This window comes from Halictus rubicundus, chromosome 12 (genome assembly GCF_050948215.1).
Source record: "Halictus rubicundus isolate RS-2024b chromosome 12, iyHalRubi1_principal, whole genome shotgun sequence".
NCBI classification, from domain to species: Eukaryota; Metazoa; Arthropoda; class Insecta; order Hymenoptera; family Halictidae; genus Halictus; species Halictus rubicundus.
In genome coordinates, this window is record NC_135160.1 from 13,298,654 (window position 1) to 13,311,843 (window position 13,190).

General features: G+C 43.3%; 1 protein-coding gene across 2 annotated transcripts in view; it reads right to left on the bottom strand.

Annotated features, from left to right (window-relative positions):
* Positions 1–13,190, bottom strand: part of LOC143359883 (uncharacterized) — a 66,073-nt gene that overhangs the window by 38,245 nt on the left and 14,638 nt on the right. Inside the window, exon 1 of one of the 2 annotated variants that reach the window (XM_076798215.1) lies at positions 4,367–4,759. The exons of the other annotated variant lie outside the window; for it this stretch is intronic. Within the exon in view, the coding sequence (XP_076654330.1) occupies positions 4,367–4,412 (46 nt within the window). The 5' untranslated portion in view covers positions 4,413–4,759. Of the gene's footprint in view, positions 1–4,366; positions 4,760–13,190 lie in introns of those variants that run through there. 2 annotated transcript variants of the gene reach the window in all.

Here is a 13,190-nt window from a genome sequence, read left to right on the forward strand (position 1 = left end):
AACTTTGAATGTAACAAAACTCAAAAGGGGATTAATCCCTTTCCCTTGAATCCCGAAGAAATGATCGAGACATCCCGCAGAATCCAGCACAAACCGAAGAACCATAACCTAGCGAAGAAGAGGCTGCAGATTCTTTGCATAAATCAGTTACACCGGCCTGTGGAACGAAGCATGATTAATTTGATCGTCTCTGTGGGATCTTGTTGGTTCCGTTGGTGCTTGAAATTTCGGCAACGGTTCCCGATGGTGTCGCAAAAAAAGGATCTGCTTCTTGCCCAAGGAGAGGATCCTCGCCCGTCAGGAAGCCGCCTTCCGTTAATTTTGCTCGTTGAAGTTCACCGCGAGATAACAAGTTTCCCCGATTAACCCCATGCCATATAACATCGGAGCTGAACTCGTGATGAAGATTTCAAACAGCGTCTGCTAACGACGAATGTTACACGAAACGTTAGATAAATGTTCCTCCCGTTAAGATTGCGACGGAAAGTTCTAGTCCCGATATTTCACCCTCCAGAGATCGGACCGTGGATCTCGGCGCAAAACAAAAATCCTGGGACCCCAGAAATTTATTTCTCTTTTCACAGGTTTTATCAAGCCTCGGGAGATGCATCGATGTCCTTAACGTTTAATCTTTCCACTGTGAGAAGTTACACGGGAGCCAAAGAAAACGATCATTGCATATTTGGTCGATAAAATAAAATGAATATACACGGGAGCCAAGGAAAATGATCGTTCTATCTTTGGATCCTTGGAGCGTGGATCTTGGCGCAAAACAAAAATCCTGGGACCCCAGAAATTTATTTATTTATTTCGCTTTTCACAGGTTTTATCAAGTCTCGGGAGATGCATCGATGTTCTTAACATTTAATTTGTCCACTGTGAGAAGTTACACGGGAGCCAAAGAAAATGATCATTGCATCTTCGGTCAATAAAATAAAAAGTTTCAATAAATTGAATATAGTGCAAGGGACCCCTGTGCAAGGGAATCACTGTGGGAGTACCAATTAGTGTGCCCACATCAATTATATGTATTTTCAAAGCATAATGGATATTGAAAACGCGAGATATTACAATTTTTCACATTAAAATCAGTCAATAATGTTATATCTCTCTCTTTTAATATTCAAAATAAGTGTAAAAATAAGTGTAAAAATAAGTCTTTAAAAATAAGTGTAAATAACACAGGCACGGTGATTGGTAGTACCCCCACAGTAATTGGATCCCTCACCCTGGTACACGAATATATTTTAAAAATCTGTTCGTCCAGCGCAGTAAATTGTTGCGAATCTTCATTTTTGTGAATTTTTGTAGATCCGCAGTGATCATAAAATCAGGAAAGGATTATTTCGACTACTCGGGTGGTTCTAGGGATAGGGAGCGAAACGTATCAGCCGGGATCCTCGGCTGGCTGTGTTCCTCGTTCGTGGATTTCAAGAATTGCGGGAGATCCGCATCGATTCGACGCTCGCTCGTTTTCCCCCGTCCCGTGCTGCGAATTTACGTGCGGGCGGTTATCGCGGAACGCGGAACGAAGAAAATTTATCGTCGGGGTTCCGTTTCAAGGGCCGCCACAGTAATTTCAGGCCGGCAACTCCAATAGAGATACTGTTTCAAAGGGCGGAGGCGTGCGCCGCCGGTCTAATCGAAATTCTAGTCGGCTGCAATAATTGACGAAATTGCATTTTCTCGGCTGGCTGATCGAGAAAGCTTATTTACTACGCGCCGGTACGCGCGCGGATGATTAACGATAACGTTGTGTTGCCGGCTACGATACGACGCGAAATGTTAACGGAAACGAGAGAGAGAGAGAGAGGGAGAGAGAGAGAGAGAGAGAGAGAGAGGGAGAGAAGCTACTTGCTAGCAGCAGCAGCAGTGTGCTGGCAGTTAACGCGATTATTCGCAATAAGCGGCGTAATAGAGAGCCGCGTTTAAGATTATGGTAATGCATGCCGGGTCGCGTTATAGGCGCAATGTGACCTCCTTCGAGGCACTGATTATTGATCATAAAATTTGCATAATCGTAATCACGCCGCACAGGCCGCGTCTCGATCGGGTCCGCGCTATCTTCTCGCGGACTTTCGCATGTCCGAATCGAGGAGAGCTCGCATAATCGCGTCGATTTCGCAGCTCATCTGTAGCTCGATCCTTGTCGCGGATGATTAGAGCTTCTTTATCTGCGTTAACGTTTCTAGTGCTCGGTACAGTAGCCTCGAAAAATCGGGAGAATCGAAGTAATTTATTGAATGAAATAACGATTGAAAAATTTAGATGTTTGATACCGTGAATACTCCTTTATCTTTCTAGTTATAATATTTTGCAAGTTCTAATCTTTGCTACATTTGCTGCTATTGTATTCCATTTTTTCATACTGTGAATGCTGCTTCACCTTTCTGGTATAATATTTTGCGAATTCTAACCTTTGTTACATTTACTGTTACTGTATTCCATTTTTTCATACTGTGAATGCTGCTTCACCTTTCTGGTATAATATTTTGCAAATTCTAATCTTTGCTAGATTTTCTGCTACCGTATTCCATTTTTGCATACTGTGAATACTGCTTCACCTTTCTAGTCTTATATTTTGCAAATTCTAATCTTTGCTACATTCCCTGCCACCGTATCCCATTTTTGCAGGAATGTTCACGAATTATTTTCATGGAAAATATTAAACTTTCAGCATTGGGATTTTTCATACATATTTGCTGGTATTTGCAGTACGCGCGTGCCATTTTTCCAATAGAACTAATCAAAATTGCGTGATTTATGTACTTTTTTATGTTCCGAGAAACGTGGGACGACCATTCGTGGGAATCGAACAAATGAAATTAAAAATTGTGGGTTCCAGCACACCTGTTAGTAACAAATCTATCGAAGTCTCTATTAACGAGCTCCCGCAATTTTTATAAAACACTCTCGAGAGACTTTACTTTTAGTGCTCGGCGGTCTGAGTGTTAATAAAAGTTTGATGTCACACTAAAACCGAAAAGAGTTCACTACTGTGCCTGACACACCACGGAACGGGGACAGAAGGAACCTAAACGCTTACTATCACCTGAAACCCGAAATCGAACGAACAACTGAAGCTTTCGTATCGCATCTCTGTTTTTGACAGCGCGATAAATCACTCGGGGGAAATCATTAAACATGCCGTAGCAAACTTGGTTAGGCTTGTTGACAAATAAACTGCGGATGTACGTGAAAAATAAAAATTGCCTGCACATGCAACTATACTCCTATACCATAGACTATACCATAGTTCAACAACGGTCCTACGTCACCAAACAACTGTGCGTCCGAATAAATCACGAATCGTCTAATATATGTTATAAATAAACACACTCGACTTCGTATGTAGACAAAATGAAAACGCTCGTGAGCAAAATTGTGCAAAATGGAGTAGATAAACTAGAAAATAGAACTTGTAATAATAACAATAATAATAATAAACTAGAACTTGGATCAAATACAAAGGGATAAACATCCCTTATCTATTCGACTTTGAATCACTGGCCTCCCAAAATTCTTCATTCTCAAACAAAACAATAATCATGGAATCGTCTAAAATATGTTATAAATAAACACACTCGACTTCGTATGTATACAAAATGAAAAAGCTCGTGAGTAAAATTGCATTCATTAAGAGATGAACTAGAAAATAGTAAAAACATTTTAAAAATGTATACATACGCATTATTTTCAGCTGGTTAAAATTCTTTAAAAAAAAAAGAAAATTAACGTCTACATAACTCCGGTGCTATACCATTAATGCAATTTTTATTCTTAATAAGAACCGTATGTAACAAAAATATCCTCGACCATATAGCACGTTCAAATTCTGAACTCGCATAAACTACAAATGGTTAAACATCCCTTATTAATATAATTCGTCGTTGAATCACTTGCCTCCTAAAATTCTTCATTCTCAAACAAAACAGTAATCATGGAATCGTCTAAAATAAAGAAATAAATAAAGAAAAAGAAAATTAACGTCTACACAACTCCGGTGCTCTACCATTAATGCAATTGTTATTCTTATTTTATTCTTATATATAGCACGTTCAAATTCTGAACTCGGATCAAATACAAAGGGTTAAACATCCCTTATCTATATAATTCGCCTTTGAATCACTTGCCTCCTACAATTCTTCATTCTCAAACGATAGTAATCATGAAATCGTTCACAGAGAGAGAGATAAGAAAGTCAAAATCCGCGTGTATCGATTGCCTGTCGATCGTTTCCGCGAGCGATTAAGTAGATCGCCTCGAGTCGAACGAGCTCGGCGATACCCTATGAAGCGGTGACGCCGCAGAGACGTCATAGATTAGATCAGAGACATCCGAGAACTCGCGCAGCCTCTCGACTCACTTTTATGCTTGGAGCTGCTCTTCCACAGTCCCTTGAAGAAGGACATCCTGGCCGCCCAGCGCCGCACGAAATCCCACAGATCCAGAGCTCGATCTCGCCGGATCCGGTGCAGTCACTCGCGAGACGCGGCACGATCCTTGATATCCTAATCGCATGCGATATCCGCGGGGGACGTTGTTACGCGCGAGGCGTCACGGCGACGCCACGGCCGCGACCGACGCGACGGCCCGGTAAATTTTCATTTCGGAGCGGACAGCGGGATATCTGGTAATCCGCGCGACGAAAAACGAGGATCCGGCGGGATAAGTGGAAGATCCCGAAGGATGGAGAGAGAGAGAGAGAGACGGAGATAGAAACAGAGAGAGAGAGAGAGGAACAGAGAGAGAAAGAGAGAGAGAGAGAACTCCGTGGAAACGTGCTGTCGGGAGGACAGTGCGCCGCGATGTGAGCGCGTCCGCACGGAGTTTATTCCGCTCCCCTGTCGCGTACATGCGCATCCCCATCCCTGTTCACGGTCCCGTTCCCTTTCCCGTTCCCATTCCCATTCCCACGTTCCCTTTCCCTTTTGCCACCCTGCAACCCTCTCGCGCGCGCGGCGCTCGCACGATCCCGATCCCGATCCCGATCCCGTTTCCGCTTCCGAACCGGATCCACGCCGAAAGGATGCAGATTATTTTCACGCGTTCGCGGTCCCCGTTATCGGACCTCTTTCCACCGTTTTTGCAAAATTCCCGAACAGAAATGCGGCGAAATATTCGCGGGAAAGATATTTTTCCAAATTGACGCTGTTCCCCTTCTGTTTTCCATCTCTCCGATATGGTTTTATTCGCATGATTCACGGATAAAGGGGAATTTCGAGCGGCCACGGCCGCCGGGGAATCATCTGTCTAGGGAGAAATGATTTTTCGGCTGGTCTTCCGCGGAAAGATTAATGGAGTTTCCGAAGCTTGTTCGGCGACAAATGAATTTTTATTCTGATCTGTATTATTGATTCTCGAGGCACAAAAGGGTTGAAATGGGAATTGATATATATATATATTTTTACGTACGTCTTTGCATCTTCTATTTTAAAAATAAAAAATCGATACAATCGTGTGTTACATTTATAAAAACGAGCTCTTTAAGAGAAACTGTTACTCGGGCGTCTCTTCAGATTTTGCAAGAAGAAAGTTGTTACAGGTTGTATAATGTACAGGGTGTTACTAGGCAGCGTTTTTCTTGTGAATATCGGAAATAATGAAAGAGGAAGAATAGTGCTGCTTTTTGTACGCAACAGAATGGCGTGTGTAATTTGTTTTGTGTTTGTACTGTTTTGTTAGATATGAAGGTGACCTTCAACTTTTTGAATGGAATGCTGTGTAACTTTTTAGAACACACGCTAGCGTGTGTCTAGACGAATTCATCCCTATACTGCACAGTGAATCTCAAGGTCAAGCAAGGTCAAGAATATTTCCTACCAATGTGTTTACAAGTATTCCTTATTCGAAGCAGATGATGTTGTCATTCGCTGTCAGAGTGTTTCTAGCTTCTACTATGCCGAGACAATTTCAGTGTTACTTCCGAGATCGACTAGTAATATCGCCATAGTAATTTATTGCTATTCGGTGGAAGGCAAGGCGAATATGCTGAAATAGAAGACGAAGTAAATTGGCATTGTTAACCAAATGAAAATCAGTTTGTTTCGTTTGCCAAGCGTTTGAAGGGTACAGGGTCTCTGCAAAATAAATGCCATAATCGGAGATGTCATCTTTCTTGGGATAAAAAGTTAGAAGTCCATACAATTTTAAGAAAATCCGACAACTAGGGTCAAAAATTGAAGGTCACCTTCGCATATAACAAAATACTATAGACACAGAAAAATTACATACGGCATTCTGTTGATTATATTCTATTGATTTTTCCTCTTTCGTCATTTTTTAATATTTACTGTTTACAAGAAGAACGCTGCCCAGTAACAGTGTGAGCACCCCGTGCATGTATTAGCTTGCTTAACCCTTAAATGCACGAGTGGGGTCCGCAAAGGACCCCAGTGTTGGATTTTGTGTTAACATTTTTGGCCGCGCCATTTTTAGTTTACAGAAATTTTACAGTTTTACGGAAAGTTTACAGAAACAAATCGTTGCTGTAATCAAAGTTAGCAAGGAATTAGGTAAGTGGGGTCCTCAATGGACCCCATGTATGCATTCGTGTTCCTAATATTTAGTTTACCTATGCACTCAAGGGTTAAAGGAAACCGTTGCAGGCTGTGTACTATACTGTGCCTCCGTACGAATTCGAAGAGAAGGGTTTATTAGTTTGTTCAGGGAAAATCCGTAAAAATCCAGTTTCTTCGGGTCGTTAACTAGGCATGACCCCTTAAGTAGCCGGGCATCCGGTCCCCTCGTTTCACGGAAGACACCCCCTACGAAACTTGGAGTCAAACTTCGCTCCACTGTCCCCGTGGATGATAACGATCCTCGGAAGTTCTAACGCGATTTTCCCCGCCAACCTCTCCATATCTCTCTCTCTCTCTCTCTCTCTCTCTCTCTCTCTCTTTCTCTCTCTTTCCCTCCCTACTGTCTCGCTACCGCCGTTGTTCCGCATTTTTGCACACTTTTACGAGACAGGATTAAGCCCGAGACGAAAAGGGAGCGGAAAGTTCGCCGAGAGAATCGGCTTTTGAACGTCGAAAAACTAATTCCCGGGAAAGGAGCAGCCAGCCGTTAGATAAATCGCGAAACGCCCGCCGAACAGCCAGATCGAAGCTGAACGAACACGTTTTTATTCTGCATAAAGATTTACGGTACAACTTTCGCCTCTAACTTTCCGGCGACCTTACGTCGAAAGACGAGTCGATCGAATCTGACGGGCATCGGAGAAATTAAAGTTCCCTATTATTTTTTAACCGTCACGTATCGCGACTGTTAAGGGTGGGAATATTTTTCTATTTATTCCGTGCTTCCCACAGTTTTCATTTCGGCGCAGGAAATTTTCATTCTGCACGAAAATCCACGGTCCACGACTGTTTATTTTGGTCTCCGCTTTTTGCAGCCGCTGCCTGTTGTTTTACCAACAGACTTACAGGATCAATGGCGGCATTCTAGAGGGTGGGGGTGGGACTAGAGAAAATCGTAATCAAATTTCGGGTATGAATAAGGGTTAGTCTAGACCGCAATATGTGTCGATAAACTCCAGCAATTTAGGGGATGAAAGGGTTGTATTATAATTCGTTGATTGCTTCAAATTGCAGCTACCCCTTTTTCATTATAAATGCCTAAAATTCAACGTCCACTGATAATGTTTTTACGACAAACTTATTGGTTCAATGGTCCAACTTAGAGGGTGGGGATGAGACTAAAGGGTCAGTCTAGACCGCAATATGTGTCGATACACTCGAGCAATTTAGGGGATGAAGGGGTTGTATTATAATTCGTTGATTCCTGCAAATTACAGCTACCCCTTTTTCATTATAAATGCCTTAAATTCAACGTCCACTCATAATGTTTTTACGACAAACTTATTGGTTCAATGGTCCAACTTAGAGGGTGGGGATGAGACTAAAGGGTCAGTCTCGACCGCAATATGTGTCGACACACTCGAGCAATTTGGAAGATGAAAGGGTTGCATTATAATTCGTTGATTGCTTCAAATTGCAGCTTCTATGAGATAATGTTTTTTCGACAAACTTATTGGTTGAAGGGTGCAATCTCGATGACGGGGGTGAGACTAAAGGAACTCGTAAAGAAATTTTGGTATAAACAAGAGCCAGTCTAGACCGCGGCACGCGTCGATACACTCGAGCGAGTTAGGGGACGAAAGGGCAGTGTTAAGGGTGGTTTTTCTCGCGTGCTCTATCGGGGCCGACGGAACGTCGTCTCGACGAGTCGGTACAATAAACCCCGACGACTCGGCGTCGGCGTCGGCGTCGGCGTCGGCGTGCTCGAGATGCGCTCGACGAGGCCGCCTTCGAGATAATTAGCGCCGGATGGAAAGCGGAGAACGGAAGCCGTCGAACCTGAGTAGTCGCGATTAATTGGAGAGGAACAAGCGCCGCCCAGTGTCGCATGTGCGTTCGGGATCGTGGGGTGGGGTGGGGGGGGGTGAAACGATAGCAATCGTTTAGCCTAGCATCCAGAGGCGCGAACTCGACGACTCGCTGAAGGAAATTCGTCGGCAGACAGCGTCTTCATTCTTGCGTCAGCCGAGAGGCCTTTTGCGAGCCTCAGCGCAATTACTACCTTTGCCGCTCTCTCCTCTCTCTCTCCTTCTCCCTTACCCTCTCTCTCTCTCTCTTTCTGCACTCTTTCCTTCTCCGCGACCGCGTTGTTTTAACCAGTTGAAAAGTTTCATTTGCGCGGAAGCGAATTGAACGGAATAATGCATTTGATTAGGCGGCAGGATATAATATCTTCACCTCCGGCTTCCATTTTCAAAGTTTATGCGCTCCCTCGGGACACTTGTAGCCGTGTTTATGAACCATTCCTGGAGATGCGTCAATCTTGATGGATGCGTTAGAGCTTCTATTCATTCCCCGGCAAGATGCACTTTGCATTGGTTTCGCCGCGAACAGCTCGTATGATACGACACGAGGTCGGAATTCTTGAACAATTTATCTTTAAATCAAATATGCACGCATCGATTGCAAGCTACGGGAGCTAGGAGAAAAACTACCGTTATTGAAATATTTCACTGTTTTCGTTCTATTACTTTCATTACGGAACGTATTCTTTGTGACGTCTCTCGGAGTCAGTCAGTTTCTCGGTTAGTGAACAGAAGATAGGCAATCTGACATTTTCATTCGAGAGATGCTTCTAATTTATGGAGAAAGTAAGAGAAACGCAATTGTGGCTCGAAAGTACGGTGAAAGATATCCAAACCGCATACACCCTTCGCGCAAGATTTTTGAAAGATTCTGTAAAAAATTAAAAGAAGTCTCGCTGTTCGTAAGATGAATCGTGAAAAGCCTGTAGTGGTGAAGATAATGAATGTTGTCGCAATGGTACAACGTAATCCTCGTATCGGTGCACGTCAGATTCAGCGGGAATCTGAAGTCAGGAAAAATAGTGCATCAGGAATTCTCTCTCGTCGCAAATATCATCCGTACCACGTTAGCCTTCGCCAGAAATCACATGACATGGATTATGTAAACCGTGTTAGATTTTGTGGACGGGCTCAAGAGCAGCTGCAAATCAATCCACCTTTTTTCTCTTTAATACTATTTACCGATGAGGCTGCTTTTACCAGCACCGGGCGTGTTAATTTACATAACACGCATTATTGGTCGGCACAAAATCCTCACTGGCTGCGACAAATTGATCGTCAAAAACGCTGGTCCATTAACGTGTGGTGTGTAATCGTAGGGCAACCGATAATTGGGCCTTATTTCGTTGACGGCACTTTTACCGGTCAAAAATATGATACGTTCTTAAGAAATACATTGCCGAATTGATTAGAAAACGTGCCATTAAGCGTCCGTCAGACAATGTGGTATCAGCACGATGGACGTCCAACGCGCCACGCTCGAAGCGTGAGAAGTACACTTAATGAAATATTCCGAAATCGATGGATAGCACGCGGTGGCACTATTTGCTGGCCAGCACCAAGTCCAGATTTAACAGCCCTAGATTTTTTCTTGCGGGGAACACTGACAAATATTGTGCATCGAGATGCACCAACAACTCCGGAAGATACGAAGCAACGAATTATCGCAGCGCGTGCTACGATGGACGCTCGAACAATAAGACGCGTAAGAGACGCAACGGTTCAAAGACTGCAACGTTGCATCGCTGCAGATGCCCGACATTTCGAACATTCTTCATGGAAACAGTGAAACATCTCAGCAACGGTAAGTTTTAGGACAGGTACACTTCAGTACTTTTATACTCGGAATGATCTATCGAAATCGAGCATGAAAAATTGGACGTTCCATTTAAAGAAACAAAGGTGTCATCTTCTCTACGCCTCCACTTGCAAGAATATCATTCATACCATATTATGTACAAACCCTACAAGTTCTGCGAGTAACATTTTCTCGTTCGAAATAACCAAGATATTCAAGTGGACGGAGCTCGTGGGACACGCTGTGTAACAATGTTAGAGTAAGGCCGTCTATAAACAATTCGTGCGAATCGAGGGGAACGGGTCGGATCCGGAATTCTTTCGCGAAAGGCAGGTCTCTCCATCGCGAGAGACCTCGTCGAACTTGCATCAGCCGGTGCACGGTGCATGACGGCGTGTCCACCTGCAGCCGCGTATTCACCTGTTCTTTTTCGCGTGTTCATCGGCGATCGATCTCTTTTTCGCCAGCTCGTCCTCCGAGGCTCGCCGGCGCGCGGCGCGGCGTTGCGCAATCGTCTTCGATACCCGTCGCGTCGCCTCGGATCGTATCGCTTTCGAAACACGCTCTATCGGCAATTTTCCCTGCAAATGGGACACGCACAAAAACAAAAACGACTCGGCACCGCTCCAGCGAAAGTGTGCACGGCCCTTTTACTCTCGCGAAATTCGAACCGGGAACCCTCGCCAAAATCCGTGTTCCCAATTCCGGAGTAAATTGCGAGTTGACCCGTTGCACTGCGAATTAACATTAAACCCGCCGGCTGCGAGCGGACTGCACAAGACCGAAACTCAAAACGGCCTAAAATAATTTGAGGATATTTGACGAATTTATTTTCTCCTCGATGTTATTAACCCCTTGCGCTACGATTTATTTTACGGTTTCAGTGACTAGAACTTTTTTTTGTGATTCGTAATTTCGTAAAAAGGGGAGAAAATTTATATCTATCGTATGCCTATATACAATAAAGAAAATTAATAGCATTGTAGGGCAAGGGGTTAGAGGAGGAAATTTTTATAGAATTTTCAGTTTGCAGAGAGAGCCGCGGGCTATATTGTGTTCGTTTTTGCGCAACCTCTGTTTCTTACAATCGATTTCGGACATTTTTACTTCGCGCAAAGATCCGCAGGCAGATTGTGTACATTCTCATAAAACTTCTTTTTCGTACGATCGATGTAGAACGTATTTATCTTGCACAAAGATCCGCGGGGTAACTGTTCGCGATACTGGATAAATAACGGTGAACAAAAGGAAAGCGGATGGAAACTGTGCCGTGAATACAGCAGCTTCCGGCGGATGATCTCGTGGATCACCGACACCTTGACGCGGGGGCCATGGATCCAGAAGCTCGTTGCCGATCCGCGCGATGATAAAATTATATAGGAATATCGCGTCACCTGTAGAACGGCGTGCAGTTTCGAGTCGAGAGCACTCGTAATTTGATTTGCTCGGGGAAAGCGTTTCCGTGCCATCCGTCGCCGATTACCGATGGAAACGAAATCAGGCCAACTGGGGCAACGCGAACGCGGTGTTCGCCGGGAAATGCTTTCAGGAGGACCGAGAGACAAAAACTCGACAATTTCCCCCCCTCTCTCTCTCTCTCTCTCCCCCCTCATCATCTGCCCACGAATCAAAGCTTTCCGATGAATAAACCCTTTGCAACTCGACCGTCCCTCGGAAAGAACATCGCGAATCCAACTCGAGCATCTAATCTCTTTACTGTTCCACGCTATCGAAAAATTTAAAACAATTCTGGAATACGTATCGAGGCACCTATTGCAATATGCAGGGCGTTCGACTACAGGTGGTAGAAAATTTGAGGGCTCCATGACGATATAAGACGAAAATGAAGAGTAAAAAATTTCTGATTTCGGCTTTATTTTTTAGTTATTGACGAGTAGAAAGTCGCCTGATATGCGGCAACCCGGCCAACAGAGGTGGCACCTTGCGTACGTCACAGAGGCGCGCAACAGTCGCGTATCAGATACTCCGCGAGAAGTATCCGCAAGAAGTCACCTGGCAAGAATTCGATTGGGTCATTCCACACGCATTTCCGGTTCCAGCCGAGTTATTGGCCAAAGTGTGCGACGTCAAAGCCTAAGCATTGGCTGGGAGCGAGGACCCCCTTTGACACGTGATTGTTGGGCGCCTTTATGACGTAAGCAACGTGCTCCTCTGTTGGCCGGGTTGCCGCCTTTTAGGCGAATTTTTAATTGATAATAACGTAGAAATGAAGCCGAAATCGCAATCATTTTGTTCTTCATTTTCGTCTCATATTGTCATGCAGAATCACCCATTAAATTTTCTCCCACCTGTAGTCGAACACCCCTATAGGTTATGGTATATTCTGGTATATTCGAGTATGTTCTAGTATAATCAAGTATATTCTGGTATATTCTGCTATATTCTAGTATATTCTAGTATATTCTAGTATATTCCGGTATATTCTGGTATATTCAAGTATAGTCCGGTATATTCTAGTATATTCTAGTATATTCAAGTATAGTCCGGTATATTCTAGTATATTCTAGTATATTCTGGTATATTGTAGTATATTCTAATATATTCTTGTATATTCTGGTATATTCAAGTATAGTCCGGTATATTCTAGAATATTCTAGTATATTCTGGTATATTCTGGTATATTCTAGTATAATCCGGTATATTCCGGTATATTCTTGTGTAGTCCGGTATGTTATAGTATATTCTAGTATACTCTGGTGAATTATAGTATATTCTAGTATATTCTTGTACATTCTGGTATATTCAAGTATAGTCCGATATATTCTAGTATATTCTGGTATATTCTAGTATACTCAAGTATAGTCCGGTATGTTCTGGTATATTCCATTAAATTCTTATTTATACTGGTATATTGGATTATAGCCGGTATATTCTAGTATATTGTAGTATATTTTTGCATTTTCTAGTATATTCTAGTATCGTCTGGTATATTGTATATTCTTAATATTCTAGTCTTACACCCTGTATAATCGTTGAAACGTGAAA